A 19,885-nucleotide genomic window follows, 5' to 3' on the forward strand; every position below is an offset into this window, starting at 1 on the left:
CAGCCACTGCACTCCAGTCTGGCGACAGAGTGAGACTCCAACTCAAAAAAAAAAAGTTTAAAGCTCTACAAGAGACTTATACCTAAACAGAAAAAAAAAAATCATGATCTGTGGACCACCACGTGTCCCCATCAGACAGAGAGCCATGTAGCACTGACTGTGTGACTCGGATGTCAGAAGCCATGTCCCTGATACTGGGGATGGGAACAGAAAGGAAAAAAGATAAGGGTACAGTTGGGTGTCCCAAATGGCTCCTGGCAGCCAGTGAGCTAATAAGAACATCGGCCCTGGACACGGAGGGCACTGCCAGAGATGAGGACTGACAGGTGCCGAGATTGTCCGAGGCAGTGTCTCACTGTGGCCATTTCAGAACAAGCTGTAGAATTCAGAGGAAGAACCTAGTCAAAGTGCCAGAAGTCTTGTGAGGCTCAGGAACTGGCTCGGGAGCCTGTGTACGCACCAGGGAAGCTCTGACCATGAGACTCTCTGAAGTGAGCACAGTTCGTTAATCAGGAAGATGTTTTACGGAGTGGCGCAGGGTTAGGGATATCTACAAAAAGAGTAACAGGCTAAAAGAACTTTCCCGTGCCATGACCCTATGAAGCCCTGTACCTTCTGGATAATTAATAAGAGGATGCGTGAGAGGTGGTGTAGGATGGTGGAAGGATCATGATAGCGGTAATGATGGTGACGGTGATGATGCTGATGATGATGGCAATGATGGTGACAGTGACAGTGATGGAAGGATAATGATAGTGATGATGATGACCATGATGGTGGTGGTGATGATGGTGAGGAACTTCGTATTGGGCCAGCCACTGAACTAAGTGGTATGCATACCTTATCCTATTTAATCATCAGAGCAATCCTATGAGGTGTGTTTATGCCTGCGAAACCAGTGAGGAAATGGAGGAACCAGCAGGTGAGGACAGAGGCCAAGGCCACAGAGGCAGTAATGTGCAGGGACTGACACGAGGTCTTGCTGCTCAGGGCTCAAGCCTGAAGTTTCCCAGAGACAAGGAGCGTCACCTGAGCATGGTCTCCAGCAAGTACTTGGTGACGCTTTCTGTCCTCCTTTCCTTCCTGCAAGGTGTGCCCCTGCTGCTCAAAGGTCCCAGGTGTTGGGGCAGAGGACTCTGTCGTGGACACTGTCCTCAGCCACAAGGAGCATGTGCGCCATGACTTCCTGTGCTCCAGCCCGGGGCCCCTTCGTCTCTGTCCAATTCTAGGTATTAGGGGTGTTTTTGCTGGAGGGGAGACTCTGGTATGACAGGCACAAGGAGAACAGATACCATGTCACTGGGAAGAAAGCTCAGGTTTTCCACTGTGGTCTGGCTTTGTTCCCTCCTGTTCTCATGGGTTTTCAGCTCATTTTAGATGGAAAAAGCACAGGCTGCCCCAGGATTCTTCTGTGAATCTTACCGTGGTGTGATGATACTGATACTGAGAACTAACATGGGTTTTCTAAGTACTTGTGTCTTTATGGACTCAGTCTCCACATACCCTGTGAGGTCAATGTGAGATCATTTTTATCCCCATCTTAAGTCACTTGCTCAGGTGAGTCAGTCGGTCATTGGCAGAGATGAGGCACAGATCCACCTTAGTCTGACACCAGGTCTGACCCTCAGCCATCGCAGTGCAGGGAAGTTCCCTACTCAGACCCCCTTGATGGTTTTCCCAGTACCCCTGGAATAAAGCTCAAATGCATCTGCAATTATATGCTGTAGCAGGATAACGTTTCAGTTCTTTGTGCACAACGTGCTTTTTTGTTTCTTAATCACTTCCAGGTTTTTGGGTGTGCTATTATTTCTCTGCCTCTAAATTCCAGCTTAGATGGCACTTTGTACAGGAAGCCCTCCTGGATACCCCTTAGGTTTGGGTTAGGTGTTTCCATCCTTCCTGTTCCTGCCTGTGGCTATAGGGCCCCTGTCTTAGCATTCACCATCATATATTTTCAGTGCTGCCTTTCTTCTCCCCGCCCCCGGCTCTTTCTCTCTTCCCCTTCCTCCCTCTTTCCCCCCTTCCCTCTTCTACCCTCCCCCTTCTGTCTCCCCATCTCTCTGTTCCTCTCCCCCTTTTCTCTCCCACTCCCTGTCTCTCTCTCTCTCTCCCCCTCTCCCTCTTCCTCTCTCTGCCCTGCCCTCCCCCCCCCACACACACACACTTGACTGTTGTTACCTTATATTCGAATCACCTAGTACTTAGGCAAGTACTTGTTTAAAATTATCATAAATTAATACAATCTATATATGGGACAGTAATAATTTTTACTGACAAGATTATTACAACAGTGGCACAGATTTTAAATATTTAAGTTATTTATCAGCAGGTTGATTGTATCAGGTTCAATTTCTGTTCTGAGCTCCCCAGTAACATAACTTAGAGCAGAATTTAACTGAGCCTGTGGTTATCTGACCATTTCCAAGAGAGAGTACCGCAAAGCAAAACTATGAAACTCTCTCCTTCAAATCCCCAGTACAAGCTAAGGGAAAGCCTGTCTTTTTGGGCAATGTACCTACATATAGTTTGAAGCACCTGTCTATAAATTAGAGAATTCTGCTAGCATTTTGCATATGTCTGTTCTTGAGAATTAGTGATCTTTTTCCTCCAATGTTTTCTTCTAGAGGTTTTACAATTTTAGTTCTTACATTTAAGCTTGCGATCCATTTTGAATTAATTTTCATATACGGTGTGAGGTAGGGGTTGAGATCTATTTTTTTCCATGGATGTCTGCTTGTTCTAACACCCTTCTTTCCATCATTGTGTTGTCTTGGTGCCTTTGTCAAAAATCAGTTGGCCACATACATGTGGGTTTATTTTTGGATTCTGTTTTGTTTCATGGGTCTATATGTCTATACTTACGCCAGTACCAGACCATCTTGGTTCCTGAAACTTTATGAGAAGTCTTTAAAGTAGATAATATAAATTAGGTAATATACATTTTAGGCATTCTTTTTTATAGAAAGTTCATGATAATTAACTGCACACCACATTATAACAGTTCCTTGTTTTTAAGATATTTGGTCAGTTTCCTGCCTCCAAAAATAAAGTCATAGAGTCTGTTACCTGAAGTCAGGCTGATAATCATGGATGATAGGAGTTTCTGATCTGCTTCTGCCTATTCTCACAATTAAGTGTGGTAAGAGAGTGGGAAGATTCCGGAACACTGGATGGTACTAGTATTATTGACTAAGGCAAGAGTTTCAATTTTACCATCCTACCTTTTGGAAGACCTAGTCACAAGGGCCTTACACAAACCTAGGAAAAAAATGGCAAAATTATTAGCAAGAGGTACACCATGCCCAAAGAATTGATAGTCTATAAAATTATCCCACGAGTATACATTCAAGAAGGATCTTTAGTTAAAGGCTTGAAAACATGTTCTTGCAGACCTAAAAAGTATCAAAGTCAGAGTTTGTACAAATATAGACACTGTGTTTTATAAAAAGCAATTATTCCACCCAGGGAATATTGGCCTTAAAAATATCCAGAGTGGTTGCCGTTTTTTTAGCGCATAATTTTCTAGACCCTCTTCGGTGGTCTTAGTTTGAAAAAGCACAACTTACCCACGGTGCCTCTGTATGGGACTGTGCCGGGGCCCACATGGGCATGGCCAGGGCTCTGGGGAGTCTTAGGACCGTGACGGCAGAAGGGCCCTTGGGGGAGCACCCCGCCATAGAGGAGAGCAGAGATCCGGGGACTTCCACAGTCATACAGGAAGAACTAAGACTCAAACCACCAGCATCTCACCTGGCCCCATAGACACATGGAGTGTGGCTGGGAGATGTCCCAGGACACAGGAAAGTCACTGGAACCAGGTGAAATGGCCGCTTGGGGGGTCAGAAAAGGATGCGTATCAGGGATTCCCTGAAGCTCTTCTGTTCGGTTAAATCCTCAGAATCAGATCGTTGTGAAGCTACTCTGAGTTTGTGTAGACAGTATCCAGAAGGTTATGGTTGATGGCGAGAAGGGGACGTGAGGTTTTCCCAAGGATGTGAGTCTTAGGAGGTGGGGTGGTGGGAGGCCTCTCAGGCAATCTGCTTGGGGGAAGCTTTGGGGAAGGAAGGAGGGAGTTGGGCCCTCCGAGCTGGCATTCAGGAAGGAAGACACCTCTTGGCCCCAGAGGGGTGAAGCCCACAGGGAGGCAGGGGTGTTGTGAGGGCCAAGTGCCAAGTGGCGTGCACCACTGGCCTGGCTGTTAGTTTTGTCTCGATTCTCCTTTGTTGGTTAAAGGCAAATAGAAAGATGTTCCCAGATCCTGGCCGGGGCCAGAGGCACATGAGGAAGTGTTTTTGGCTCCCCTGCTACCATCCTGTGGGTCAGGGTTCTTGGGGTGTTGTTGCAATCTGACCCAAGGTAAACAGTTATGCTTGGTAAGGGCAAGAAAATAATATTGGAAGCCCACTTTTTAAACTCACTTTTTTAAAACCTAGGTGTCAGTCATTTGGTTGTGAGCTGCAGGTCTGACTCTGCCGACCAAAGTACCTTGCTATCTTGCTCTTGGCATCTCTCTCTCTCTCTCTCTCTGTGTGTGTGTGTGTGTGTGTGTGTGTGTGTAAATACTTTCCTCTCTTTCTCTGCTGTGTGTGTTTCTGTCTTTCTTCCTTGTCTCTGTCTCCCTCCCTCCGTCTCTCTCCCCTGTCTCTGTCTCTCTCCCCCTCTTTCTGTCTCCCTCTCTGTCTCCCCCATCTCTGTCTCTCTCACCCCCACCCCTTCTCTCCCTCTCTGTCTCACTTCCCTCGCTCTCACCTACACCTTCTCTCCCTGTCTCTGTCTCTCTCTCACTCGCCCGCTCTTTCTTCCCCATTCCTTCTCTCCCTCTCTCTGTTTCTGTCTCTCTCTGTGTGTCTTTGTCTCTCCCCACCTCTGCCATATCCCCATCCCTAACTTAGCATGAAGGCTTCCCTCTCTGTCTGCTCTCTGTCTCTCTTTTCCCCCGTTCCTACCCTCCCACTCTGCTGTACCCCTACCCCCATCCCCGACTTAGCACTAAATCTTCCCTCTGGACTCACACCTCTCCCCTTTGCTTCTGCAGTCCCCCCAGGAGTGATCCAGAATGGAGCACGGGTTCTGAGCCGAGGGCTGTTCCCTGGTGTCCGGCCGCTGCCGATCACCCCCATCAGCATGACAGCAGCCATGAGGTGAGTGGGGCACGGGGAGGGTGGTCCCCTTGGGAGCACCGAGGGGACTAGCCTCCAGCTGGTGAAGACAGAAATCTGCATGGATGTTCAGATCGGGAGGGTGACCTTGACACCCCCACCCAAGGGCCAGCTCCTGCTTCTGGCCACCAGACTCCTGGTCTCTCTAGGTGAGGAGGTGGCAAGCAGTCACATGAAGCCTCTTGTTTTAAGAAGCAGGTGGGATAGGCATAAGGGCACACTGACAGGGTGTGAGTCGGTTCTGGGCCACCAGGTCTTGCTCGGGACCCAGCCCTGCCACTCCCTGCCCTGTGACTGTAGGCCAGCATCTGACCTCTCCGGGCCTCAGTTTCTTCATCTGTGAGACCCCTGCCTTCTATAAGGTGTTGCAGTGAAACCAGGTGCAAAATCACGCATGCTCTATAGGTGACCTAGAAATGGCAGATCGGGTCAGTGGCCAAACCCCATGAACCTTCCATGGGACATTTCTCCATGTCCCTCATCTGCACGGCCAGCCAGAACCAGGATCCCCCGCCAGCTAGGAGCCCTTGAGAGCACCCTTGCAGGAGCCTCCACCCAACTGCCCCTCCTGCCCATCCATCCACCACCACCAGACCAACTTCCCCAAGCATGCCTCCAGAGAGGCTATCATGACTCTACCACCTGACAGTCCCCTGGCTGCCCTGTCTATGTGAGCCACATCTGTTCGCCAGATGTACCCACTACCTACCCATCTGATGTCTGCCATTTTCTCTATGTACACCTCCCTCGGCCTCTGTGTGCTAGACAGCCTCCTTCAAGACCCATCACAAAGGTGGTGCCTTCCCAATGCTTCTCTGAACTTGGCTTCTGAGCCAGCATCAGACAAAAAAATTGTTTTGAGTTAGGGTCTCATTCTGTCACCCAGGCTGGAGTGCGGTGACACAATCACAGCTCACCACAGCCTCAACTTCCTGGACTCAGGCGATCCTCCCCTCTCAGTTTCCTGAGTAGTTGAGACTACAAGCACATGCCACCACACCTGACTAATTTATTTTTTATAGAGACAAAGTCTGGCTCTGCCTCCCAAGCTGGTCTCAAATTCGTGGGCTCAAGTGATCATCCTGCCTTGGTCTCCCAAAGTGCTGGGATGACACTGTGCCCAGCCAGACTAATTTCTCTTTGCTGCGAACCCATCAGCCCCAGGCGTCTGTTGCAGTTTTTTGAAGGAACAACTTGATTGGGGCAATCTCTCTGGGTATCCCGCTCTCTCCTCTGTGGTTTGCTCTCAGAGGCTGGGACTGCATGTCACTCCATCGGCGATGTTTCCTTCCTGTTGCCTGGTGGTGTGGGCCAGGGCTGCTCACTAGCAAAGGCCTGTGTCCCCAATCAGCATCCTGAGAGCCTCTTCCTTCCCTCCTGCACTGACAGAGCCTGTCAGTGCCAAGAGGCCATTTTGCTTTCCTAGCATTGCATGTCCAGCAGGAAACCATGCCAGCAAGTCTGTTTGGCTGAGCCTGAGGGACATGCGAGGCTGAGCTTCCTCCTGGGAACAGTGTGTAGAACTTCTTTAGGGGCTTATGTATTTTAACCCTTCCGGCAAACCAGCCTGCTCTCTCCAGGATGGAAGTTGCTTCATCTTCAGGGCAGACTCTGCTGAACAGGATCCAACAGGGAGAGACATTGTCAGGAACTAGAATAACTGTAGTTTATAAAACCACCTATCAGGCTGGGCAGAGTGGCACATGCCTGTAATCCCAGCACTTTGGGAGGCTGAGGGTCGCTTGAGCTCAGGAGTTCAAGACCAGCCTGGGCAACATAACCAGACCTCATATCTACAAAAAAAAAAAAGATTCAGACATGGTGTCTGGCACCTGTATGTAGTTTCAGCTGTTGGAAGGCTGAGGTGGAAGGATTGCCTGAGCCCAGGAGGCCGAGGCTGTGGTAGCTATGGTTGTGCCACTGCACTCCAACCTGGGTAACAGAATGAGACTCTGACTAAAAAAAAAAAAAAAAATCCAGTATCATTTCTACTGACCTGACGACCCAAAAATGTCCAAGGAAGGGCTTTTTCTCATACTAGGCTGGTATCTTTCCTGGGTTCCCTGAGATCAGTGTTTCCACTCGTTCCTAAGCAGCAAACCTCTACCATAAAGTCAGAAGGCCAGCACCTGCACCTTATCGTGAAGAGGTGAGATTCAGCTTTTCATTCCTTCTCTGGGCTCTCCTGGCCTGCCTCACGGTCATCCTTTCAGTTGAGAAGACTTGGAGGCTGTGGACTGCTTCTGCTTAGAGTGATGATGTACTTTCATGAGCAGATCTAAGTTTAGACGCCCGTCCATGATCTTGAGCTGCCTTTGCAGGTAGCATCCCATGGGCCCAGCCATTCCTTGTAGAGGGCACAGAAAAGCCAGGTGACAGCAGGTTGGCCTTCAGCGAGCGCTGCCTCCTCACTTAAATCACCACTCTTAGTCATAATGTGGCACAGATGTTACTGATTACTATCCTCTAGAGACGCTACTTTAAATATTGATGATTTTTTTCTGGGTAGATGAAGTCTTGTTTCTGCTTAAAGAGTTGCCATCCATCCAGTCCAGTGAGCACCTCAACTGGGTTCCTTCCAAAGTAAGACCACGAAACAAGGCCTGGGGCTAGATGTGTGTATCAGTCAAGTCCAGTAAGGAGACATAAACCATGCCAGGTGTTTGAACAGAGAGAGTTTTTTTTTTTTTAGTCGGAATCTCACTGTGTCACGCAGCTTGAAGTGCAGTGGCACGATCGTGACAATCATGGCTCACAGCAGCCTCAGCCTCCTGATTAGCTGAGACTACAGGCATGCACCACCATGCCTACCTGTTTTGTTTTTGTTTTTGTTTTTTGTAAAGATGGAATCTCGCTGTTACCCACACTGGACTCGAACTCCCTGGGCTCAAGTGATCCTCCCGACTCAGCCTCCCAAAGTGCTGTGTTTACAGGCATGAGCCATCACACCCAGCATTGCCAAGTGTCTGAACAGAGAAACTTTAATGCAAAGAAATGTTAACCATGTAGAAAGTCATGGTTTGGGTAACCAAAAGGGTAAAAAGAGAATGCAGAATATCCCAGAGGAACAAGGAGGAAGTTGGAATGGTCACCCCATGGGGCTCAATCTCAGACCTCCAAGGTGGAGGCCCGATGGTGGAGGTGCCCTTAAGGGAATATCGTCCAGCAAGGTGCAAACTGCCACTGCAGGAATGAGTAGAATTGTGGCCATGACTAGAATGGGAGATAGCAGGACCCTCAGGGCTTCACTGCCTCGCAAGCTGTATAGCACCCCCTGGTGACAGAGCCTCACACAGAGCTGGGTGGCACCGTCCTGCCCCAACCTCCAGTAGGAAGGGTGGTTTTGAGGCTGAGTGGCCAAAACTTTGTAATAGCACAGCTTGTCCAGTGTCCCTCCACGCCAAACTCACACACAGTCTCATTAAAGAGTGACTGCTTTCCTTACCTCTATAAAAAAATTGTTAAAAATTATCTGGGCATGGTGGCACATGGCTATAGTCCCAGCTGCAGGGAGGCTAAGGCGGCTGTTTTGTTTTTGTTTTTGTTTTTTGTAGAGATGGAATCTCGCTGTTACCCACGTTGGCCTCGAACTCCTGGGCTCAAGTGATCCTCCCGCCTCAGCCTCCCAAAGTGCTGTGAATACAGGCATGAGCCATCGCACCCAGCCCAGGAGTTTGAGACTGTGGTGAGCCTTGGATGATAGAATGAGACCCCCAAATCCCCAAAAAACAAAAGAGTTACTTTCCTGAGTGTCATAGGAATTTTGAGCAAAAATTTAGTTTTAGTGAAAGGCACAATCACGGTTTGCAGCAACTAGAAAAATTACCGTTTGCATAAATAGAGACAGCCCATCGGGAAGACCACTTACTGCTCAAGACCACCATGAGCAGTAAGTTGTCCACGTACTCTCAGCCCCCTCAGTTTTAAGTGCAATTGGGGGAAAGGGTGGAAGACTTCTGTTTGTAGGGCATAGAGTGGGTGCTAAGATGCTTCTAGGAAGAATGAATATAAGTACAGCTTCCTAGGCATTTGTATGATCAGTGTCTGTCTGAGACCCATTATCAAGTGTTTGGGGGGGGATATCATGTTTTACTCTTTCCCATTCATTGTAATTTGAAAAAAAATTTTTTTTTTTTGAGTCGGTGTCTCACTCTGTCGCCCAGACTGTAGTGCACTGGCCGCTCCTGGCCACTGCAGCCTCGACCTGCTGGGCTCTAGCAATCCTTCCACCTCAGCCTTCGGAGTAGCTGGAACTACAGGCACGCACTACCACACCCGGCTAATTTTTTGATTTATTGTAGAGATGAGGTCTCACCAAGTTGGCCAGGCGGGTCTTGAACCCGTGGGCTCAGGCAATCTACTCACCTCAGCCTCCCAAAGCGCGGGATTAAAGGCTGAGCCACCGAGCCCGGCTCTGAAACATTTTTAATTTGGCCTCATGTCAGTTGACCCTAAGCTCAGCCAAGATTAGAAGGAAAACTGTCTGGGAGAGCAGAACACTGACTGCTGTCACCCAGACCACATAGCCATACCCCAGGGTCCCTGTGGGTGTTCTGATGATTCCAAGGCTTGCTGCCCAGAGGTCCCGGGGAGGGGGGTGAGAGGGTCATTAGCACCCACTAAGGACCAATTTCCTATTCTCCTTGTGTGATACGTTTTTTAAGCGACTTCTCCTTAAATGAAAATATTTGTCTTCCAGGGTTTTTTTCCCCCTCCGCTGAGTGGCAAAGGCCATGTTTGTTTGTCTTGACTCTGAAACTGCTATTGACATAGATGAAGTGTTACTTTTATTAGCTGATTATTACACAGCTTCTGTTTGCTGGGTTCCTTTGCATATAATTATGATGTGAAATCTCCTTGTAAGAGTATCTGTCAATAGTGTAATTGACTTTAGGGTGTTGACTTTTTACTCAATAACCTCAGAGGCTGGCCTGTCCTTAGGCGCTGGAAACCTGCCTATTTTAAAATTTGCCCAGGCGTCAGGTCCTCAAGACACATGATCTTCTAATAACTGCCCCACATCTTAAAGTTTTGGGCCCCTGTTGCAGTGAAATCCCTCACACAGAGATTACATTGAGTGGAACAAATGATTCTCATTCTAGAATCACTGTGGCTGGCCATCTTGGGAAATGGGACTCCAGGTTTCTATGTTCACAGCATCGTAGGCTCCCTCCTGGGCCATGGTGAATCTGGATCTGGGCCACCTTGCTTTTAACCGTCAAGGCTCATCTTGGCCCTCCCATGCCCAGGGTGGCAGAGAGGAATGAAATGTCCAGACCTCGGTGGAGGCAGAAGGGAGCTGTTGGGAGGTAGGCCATTTCTCTGGCAACAGAGCACCACAATTGTGCACATGAACTCAGGACCAGGTTTCCTAGGTCCATATACTATAGCTGTGTGACCTTGGACAAGTGACTGTGGCCTTCTCACGAGGAAGTCCAGATCTGCCTCGTGGATTGTTGTGATTAGCTGTGTGCCTGGCCTTAGTTGGCATTATACAGGGGACTAATAAATGAATAATGTGGAGAGGCCAGGCATGGTGGCTCACGCCTATAATCCCAGCTCATTAGGCCAAGGTGGGAGGATCACTTGATCCCAGGAGTTCAAGACCATCCTGGGCAACACAGCGAAACCTCGTCTCTACACAAATCAAAGAATAAGCTGGGTGTGGTGGCGCATGCCTGTAATTCCAGCCTTTAGGGAGGCAAAGGCAAGAGGATTGCCTGAGCCCAGGGGTTCAAGACCTGCCTGGCCATCTTGGCAAGATCTCGTCTCTACAATACATCTGAAAATTAGCCAGGCCTGGTGGCATGTGCCTGTAGTCTCAGCTACTGGGGAGGCTGAGACAGAAGGATCACCTGAGCCCAGGAGTTCGAAGCTGTGGTGAGCTGTGATTGTGCCACTGCACTTCCAGCCTGGGCAACAGAGTGAGACTCTGCCTCAGAAAAAGAAAATGCAGAGAGCCTTGTGGATTTGCCCTTTCTGATTACCGGAAGCTAAGCCCCAAATCTCAGGAGAAGGCTGAGATGGAATGAATGCCCCCTTTAGCAGGATGAATGTTGCTGGTGAAGCCATTGGCTTTGAGAAGCAGTGACCGTAGTCTGGACTCTAAGTCTAGACCACAACATGTTACAAAACTAAAAAACTATTGATTAAAAAAATAAAAAATAATTCCACTTAATCCCCATCTCAGGCTCCTGCAGTTTCCATGGAACGTGAAGCAAGTCGGGCATGAACAACCCTATTGTAATAGAGAACAGTAATTCTTGAGGTCATGTTCAGATAGAATCATCAGGGAAACTCACCTCTCAGCCTGCATTCTGCTCCTGGTCCACTGTCTTGTTTGCCTTCCTCCTTGAGAAGCTGTTTATAACAGAATTTAGGAAGCCCTCAATCTTCGGTATCAAGGTAGGGTTGTGATCTGGTTATAGAACTGCAGGGAATACTTGCCCCTGGTCTTTTCTTGTGTTATATTTTGTTTTCATTTATTTACTCTTAAGTCAGAGTCTCACTGTGTCACCCAGGCTGGAGTGCAGTGACACAGTCACGACAATCATGGTTCATGGCAGCCTCGATCTCTTGGGCTCAGGCTATCCTCCCTCCTCATCCTCCCGAGTAGCTGGGACTATAGGTGTGTGCCATCACACCTGGTTAATTTTTTTATATTTTGTAGAGACACGATTTCACTATGTTGCCCAGGCTAGTCTCAAACTCCCGGACTCAAGCATTCCTCTCACTTCAGCCTCCCAAAGTGCTATAATTACAGACATGAGCCACCATTCCTGGTCTGTTTTTATTGTTGTTGTTTTGGTTTTTTTCCTGAAAGATCATTCATCTGTTGGCCTTTGTCTTCTGAAATCATGGTCTTTGATTACAAAACTCAGTATTAGATTTTGCTTTGTAGTAGGGGGAGAGGAAAAAATCCACAAGCACTTGGTTTAAGGGAGAAGGAAAACAGAATCCCAGTCGGACAGCGCATGCACTAAGGTTCCTCCTGGGCCCCCATTCCAGGAAGCATAGTCTGAGTTGTTGAACCCAGATGCTTCCAAGGACTGACCAATGACCCCTGGACACCCTCACACTTGAGCTATGCACCTGCTGTATTGCAGAGTTCTAGGGCTGACAGAAGGGATATTAAGCCTCACCTTGATTTTACAACTGAGAACCAGGTAGAATTAGACTGGATTTTTTTTTTTTTTTAATGTAGGGAAGAACTGTAAACTGAGAAATTAAATTGATCTAAGTGATGTCTCTCACTTAGAGCACCTAAGTGGCTCTCCTAGGTAGAATTTGGCATCTGGTAAGATGTAATCTTGCATGCGGTTGTTAAATGGTTCTGTGTGTGCTCCTCAGTGTTCACCATCATTCTTTGTGGTGTTAACCTTCTCAGTTTTTTGGGGCTACTCTCCCTTTGAAACCTGTTTTTATGGAATATTTGATTCATATGCAAGAATATAAGTGTTACTAAGCATATAATTATAAGACACGTAGGAATCCACCACCCAACTTAAAAAGGAAAACCACTGATACCTTTACTTTCCCTGAAAGGTAATCACAATCTCAAATTTTATATTTACTATTCCCATGCTTTTGAAAGTATTTTTGGTATTTGTAAACAATAATTGTTTAGTTTTTCTTGGTTTTGAGTTTTTTAATAGCTGGAATGATGTGATGTCTTCTTTACTAACCTGCTTTTTTCAACTCTTATTAGGTGTATTTGTTTTGCTGCATATAGCAGTAATTGAGTCATTTTCATTGCTGTATAATTCACCATTATGCAACTATACCGCGTTTTTTATAATAGACATTTGGATCGTTTATAGTTATTTGCCACTGCGAGAAATACCACTATGGAAATTCTTGTACATGTCTCCAGGTTTGTTTTAGAATGCCCAAGAGTAAAATTGTTCATCTCTAGGTTGGTTTTAGAATGCCCAAGAGTAAAAAAGGGTACATACTCAGCTTGGTAAGGTAGTTCCAGATTGTTTTATAAAGTGCTCGTGTCCATGTACATTCCCACCAGCAGAGTGCAAGAGTTCTGTGTTTCTCTCCATTCTCACACACATATGGAATTGTCATGCTGTGTGATCACAGCCATTCCAGGGGGTGTATAGTGGTATCTCATTGTGCTTTAGTTTGCAATTCTCTCATTAATAAAGAGGTTGTACAGTTTTTCATACATTGCATTTGGCTGTTGGAATGTATTATTTTGTGGGTTGCCTGTTCCACGTTTCGCTGACTTTTCTGTCGGTTTCTCTTTTTTCTTCGTGTAAGAGATACTGACATATTCTGGATATTGCTCTTTTATTGACTATATGACTTGCAAATTTTCTAAGTTTGCGGTCTTTCCACTCTCTCTAATAGTATCTCTTGGCCAGGCTTGGTGGCTCAGCCTGTAATTCTAGCACTTTGGGAGGCCGAGGCAAGTGGATTGCCTGAACCCGTAGGTTCCAGACCGGCCCAGGCAACTTGGCGAGATCTCGTCTCTACAATAAATCAAAATTTAGCCGGGCATGGTAGCGCACTCCTGTCTTTCTGGCTACTTGGAAGGCTGAGGTGGAAGGATCACCAGAGCCCAGCAGGGCAAGGCTGTGGTGGCAGGGAGCATGCCACTGTACTCCAGTCTGGGTGACAGAGTGAGATGCTAACTCAAAAAAAAAAAAAAAAAGTATCTCTTGATATAGAAAACTTCTAATTTTCATATTTATTGATCACATTTATCAATCAATTTTTATGAAATCTGATGTCATAAAAAATATCTCTTCCTATTCTGTGGCCATACAGTCTCCTATAGTTTTTTCTAAAAGATTTAAAGTTTTTTGTTTGCACTTAAGTTCATAATTATTATTGCAGATTTATGGTTTAAGTATGTGATCCATCTGGAGTTACAATGTGAGGTAGAGATACTTCTAAATATTTTTCAAGTGGTAATCAGTTACCCTAGCATCATTTATTAAACAGCTCCTTCTTTATATTTGTGGGTTTATTTGGGGGGGCCTCAAATGTCTTTGCTGTCCTTCCAATATGACTTTTGACTAGAATCATCTTGAATCTGCAGATGAGTTTGGAGAGGATCAGTACTCCCATATTGAAAGCTAGCACAGTAGTGCGTACTGGTATTCCCAGCTTATTCAGGAAGCTGAGGCAGGAGGATTGCTTAAGCCCAGGAGTCCATGGCCATCCTGGGCAACATATGGAGACCCCCATCTCTACAACAAAACAATCCCTCCCCCCAAAAAAACCCTCCTGTATTGCATCTCTCAGTCCATGAACATGTCTAGCTCTCCATCTGTTCTAGTCTTCGATGTCTCTCATAGTGTTATTATTTTTTCCCTAAAAGTTCTTAGGCATTTTCAATTAGATTTATTCTACATAGTCTAGATTATTTATTTTTCCCTGCTATTGTAAATTTTACATATAAATATGATTTTCTTGTATTTGTTTTATAAGATTTAACGGTTTGGGACCGTTTTAGACTTAGTTACAAAAAATTGCAGACAGTACAGAGGGTCCCTTGTGCCCCACTTCCCCCATTATGAGCATCTTATTCACATGCGTGGCACATTTGTTACCATTTGTAACCTACACCTACATGTGTGTTAATACCAAAGTCTGTATTTTATTCAGATTTCTGTAGTTTCTCCCTGATGTCTTTGTCTGATGTTCCAGATCTCACCCAGAACACCACATGTGGTCATCATGTCTCCTGCAGTCCACTCTAGCAATGATATATATTTTTGTTTGCTGCTGGTGAATGGAAATGCAATTGATTTCTCATTATTTATTTTTTCTGAGCTACCTTGCTGAATAAACTACCTTAGTAATTCTAACAGTGTATGTATTTTCCTATGTACAAAGTCATATCTTCTGTCATGAAGACAGAAGATGGGTTCTTTCTTTCTAACTATTATATCATTTCCTTTTCTTGTCCTATTACACAGTCATCTGAATAAGGACATCTGAATAAGTGTTGTGGTAATAGACATCTTTGTGTTATCTCATATTTTAAAAGGAGCCATTTTTTAATTTACAATTGATAGGATATTTGTTAAAGGTTTTTTAAGAATTATACGTTATCATAACAAAAACATCTTTTACTAGTCTGCTCTGGTATTTTATCATGATTGGGTATTGAATCAAAAAATTTCTGCATCATTTAAATAACTATATAACATTTTTCTTTCATTTTTTTACTGTAATGAATTACATTATAAATTTTACATTCTGAACAAAACTTCCATTTCTGAATATACTTGCTTATGATACATTGTGTTTATTACATATTACTAAAGTTGGCAAGGTAACATTTTATGTATGAATTGTACATTTTTGTCCATGTCCCGTGTTTCTCAAGTTCTGTCTTTATCTAGTACGGTGTCAGGATTATGTAAGTCTTATAAAATGGGTTGAAGGGTGTTCACTCTTTCAGATAAACTCATAAGACTTGAAGTATCTATTGCTTAGTGTTTAGTGGAACGTACTTGCAGAACACTCTGGGATAGAATCTTTGGTTCTATTTTGGCACTAGTGTTTTCCTTGTGGTATACTTTTTAACTATTGGCTTAATTTATATAACAATTATAGAATGACGTGTTTTTAAATTTCCTTTGAAGTCATTTGGTAACTCTAGGAATGTGTTCATTTTACCTATGTTTTCAAAGATATTGGCATAAAGTTATTATTTATAATATATCTTGCCATCTTTTTAAATATCTTTTGTAGTGATATCTCTTTTTTCATATTTCATTTGTAGCATTTCTTTTTTCTTAATTAACCTTGCCATAAGGTTTTTTCCAAAGAACAAACTTTTTAAATTTTATCTACTTTGCTTTTGTCCTCTATTCCATTGATTTCTGCTATTTGTAATTTTCTGCTTTCTTTGGATTTATTCTGTTTTTTTCTTTGTCTAAATTGAATACTTTTATTTTAAACCTTTCTTCTTTTTCTGTAAAAGTTTAGGGTTCTAGCTGCCTTCAAGCTACTGCTTAGTTATCTCCTACAGGTTTGAGTATCTTTTATTTCATTATTGTTAGGTTCTTAGTATTATCTGATTTCCATTTTTATTTATTTGACATATGGGTTTCTTTCTTTCTTTCTTTCTTTCTTTCTTTCTTTCTTTCTTTCTTTCTGTCTGTCTGTCTTTCTTTCTGTCTTTCTTCCTTTCTTTTTTTTTTTTTTTGTATGTTTTTAAATTTCCAAACAGAAGAAGAGGTGGTTGGCTGTTTTTTTTTTTTTTTTTTTTATGTTTAGTTATCTCTTCAACCTTGACTACTAATTTCAATACATTGTGGTTAGAGAATTTATCTGTACAATACTGCTTCTTTGACATTTGTTGAGACTTGCTATATGGTCTAGTATAAATCAGCTTTTAAGATTATTTCATGTTCTTCAAAAGAAGATGTTTCTATTATTAGCATATTCTCTCTCTCTCTCTCTCTCTCTCTATATATATATATATATATATATATATATATACATATATCCATTAGATCACATCTTCATACTAACCTTTCTGTGTGTGTATCTCTGTGTTATCTGTGTGTGAGAGAGAAAGAGCTTAATCAACTGAACAGTAAGAGTGATATATTAAAATCTCTCATTGCAATGTAAATTTATTTCTTATTGTAGCTCTTTCAATTTTAGATGTATATATTTTGAAGCTATTTTTATCATAAGTGTGCACTTTTAAAATTGTTTTATCTTCCTGGGGAGTTGAACCTTTATGAATGTTTAATAACTCTCTTTATCTGTAGAAATGATTTTTGCTTTGTAATCTATCTTACCTCATGTTAACATCACTACACCAGCGTAATACAACTTGTCCATCCTTTCACTTGTAACCTTCCTTTGTCCTTTTGTCTAGGTTTGTCTCTTGTAAACCACATATGACTTTTTTTTAAATCTGGGCTGATAATATGTACCTTTTCACTGGAGATTTTTAACCCATTTTTACTGACATGTTTGGGTTTGTTTTTATCATCTTATTTTACATTTCTGTTTATCCCACTTTTTCTAGATTCTTTTTCCTTCTAGCATCATTTTAAATTGATCCTCCCACTCCTTATTGTGCTTTTCCCCCTTCTAATGGTTTAAAAGTTATGCATTCTGTTTCTCTTAGTGTTGATTTCCAACTTTTAGCATGAATATTTTAAAATACTTAAAGTTGATCGATATCTTTAACTGCCTGATCGATGCAGGACTCTTGGAATGCTTTCGCTTCAGTTTTCTCCACGTCCCAAGTGATATGCTGCATTTGATCAGGACTTTGGTTCTATTTTGCACACGTGTTTGTGTGTTTTAAAACCACTTGGTCATTATTGTTATTGTGTTGTGCAGTCAATACTGGCTTACATTTTCTTTGCTGATCATTTCTTCTTACATTTCAGACCTTCCTTTTTTGAGTTGTCCTTTTTGTCTGAAAACGTGTACTTTGCCCTCATTCTTAGACGATAGTGTTACTGGATATAAAATTCTAGGTAGACTTGTTTCTTCTCTCTCTTTGAGAATATTGTTCCACTTTCATAACCTTCACTTGTTTTATCTGAATTAGCATTCCTCTTTAGGGAATATGTTTTCTTCTATTTTTAAATCTTCCTTTTTTTTAACACTCTAAAATTTGACCATGAAATGTCTAGTGTGGGTTTTATTTTATTTATTCTGCACAGGGTTTGGCTTCTTTAACCTGAAGATGGGTGCATTGATCAAACTAAAAAGTTTTCAGCCATTTTCTGTCCAAGTATCAAATCTTCCCCATTTTTTTCTTTTCGCTGGAACTTCACTTAGATTGATGTGGGTTCTTTTTACTGTGTTCCATCTCATTCAACCTTCTATATTTTCTGTCTCTTCATCTCTTTCTGCTACATTTCACATAATATCTTCAGATCTGTGTCCCAATTCACTAATTCTCTTTTTAGAGGACTTACTTTTAAAACTTCCACGAGGACCTGGGGGAGCCACATCCCCAAGGGGATCATAACACCCCTTTGCTGGTCATGGTAGCTGTTGAGCTGCCAAAGTCAGACTTCTTGCTGCGGCCTTCCCTTCTGCCTCCGTGAGTTTGGGCCTTGTTTCAGTGCTGGGATAGGCATTTGCTGTAAAGGAACCCTCACTTTCTTGGTTGCCTTCTGCTCACAGTTCTGGTTACTTAAAAATGTTTCATTTGTGTGCATGTCTATGTGGGTCTTTGAGATTCTCCTTATTCTTCCATGACCCCAGCACTACCTTTAAAACATGCTGCTTAGGATCTTTTCCATGACCACCAGAAGAGGACTTGCTAAATGTCTCTTCTGCCACTTGGTTTGGAAGTCTTTGGCTGTCTCTTCTCTTCCATGTCTTTCTCCTTTGTGGACAGAAGCTGTGAACTTCCTCTAGTTCCCTTAATTCCATCTTCTTTTCACATTTGGCCAAAGCCCTTGGGAGGATGACTGCCCTAAATGATAACCCGTAGGTTTAAAGCCATCAGTTCCAGAGGGAACCCTAGTGCACTAGGTAAGAAGTGGAGACCACCCATTAGGGTGATTCTGCTGTAATGGAACAAATGATAATTGTCAGAAAGAAGCAGCAAAACAGTCATGATGTAAGCTTGTACTTACCCTCACTTGCTAGTTGCAAGCATTGCTCATTCTCAGCTTGAACTACTATGCTGTCCCCCTTTTTATGTTCCATATCTTCCAAGTATTTGACAAGAAAATGAACACCGGGTTTTATTTGCGATGAATAGCACATGGTTTTGTTGAGCCCTGTGCTTTAAACTTTGAGAGGCCTAGTAAAAATCAGGTGGCCCTAATTTTGCTAATTTATTATAATTGTGAGTATCGTTACCCGTAAATTCAGCTAAAACTGAAAAATTGCAAGCCTTTCAAATGAGCCACATGTTCATCTTAATGAGTGATGTTTGTGGGGGTGGTTAGAATCCACCTTCCAACATGTTCAGAATGGCTGGTTTCTCTTAAGCATTTGGTGTCCTGTGATGACAACCCCTGCCGCGGGAAGTGTTTGACACCAAGTTGGTGCAGCTGCCTTGCGCCAGCGCAGATAGCATCTTGCCAAGTTATTAATAATTGAAGGCTCTTGTCACTTCCTGCTGAGTTTTGTATGTAATTTATGGATTATAAAGCCCATGCTGAAATCTCAGGGAAAGTTAATTTCATCAGATGAGAAAGAGATACATTTATATTTTAATTCTCACTCCCTGAAATTACATCTGTGTACGGGTTTTCACCTAAAAGTACTGTCAATGGGCATCAAAATCAAAAACAATATTGATTTTCGGCCTTTATCACAGTAAACTTTCCCCTTCGGGAGTGGCAGAGAGATATTCTAAATTCCTGCTTGCTGAGAACTGGCAGGGCCACCCTGGACAAGTTGGAGACTCTCGGAATTTCTGCTTGTCTGTGAGATGGTCAGGGCAGGCCAGTGTGCCAAGGGCTGGGTGGTGGACTCCCCATTGACTTGCCATGTGATTCCAGGTGGTGCTGGAGACTCTGCCCTCCAGAGCATCACATCAGGGAGTGGGGACTAATTCTCCTCTTCTTTCTCCTTTTAACTCCTGGAATGTCTTTAGGAAGAAAGCTCCCATTTGTCCTAACACCTCTGTAATGCTGCTCACCTCCCTGTTTAAGAAAGAGAGGGACAGCAGGGCTAGGTGGCTCAGCCTGTAATCCCGTGACTTTGGGAGGCTGAGGTGAGTGGATTGCCTGAGCCCGCGGGTTCGAGACCCACCTGGGCAG

General features: G+C 43.9%; 1 protein-coding gene across 1 annotated transcript in view; it reads left to right on the top strand.

The window, feature by feature from the left end:
• FOXN3 (forkhead box N3) overlaps positions 1 to 19,885 on the top strand; it is a 282,909-nt gene that overhangs the window by 257,234 nt on the left and 5,790 nt on the right. The window contains exon 6 of the mRNA XM_008053223.1: positions 5,036 to 5,141. Within this exon, the coding sequence (XP_008051414.1) occupies positions 5,036 to 5,141 (106 nt within the window). The remainder of the gene's footprint in view (positions 1 to 5,035; positions 5,142 to 19,885) is intronic.

This window comes from Carlito syrichta, unplaced genomic scaffold, assembly GCF_000164805.1.
Source record: "Carlito syrichta isolate Samal-C Ts95f unplaced genomic scaffold, Tarsius_syrichta-2.0.1 Scaffold287969, whole genome shotgun sequence".
Classification (NCBI taxonomy): Eukaryota; Metazoa; Chordata; class Mammalia; order Primates; family Tarsiidae; genus Carlito; species Carlito syrichta.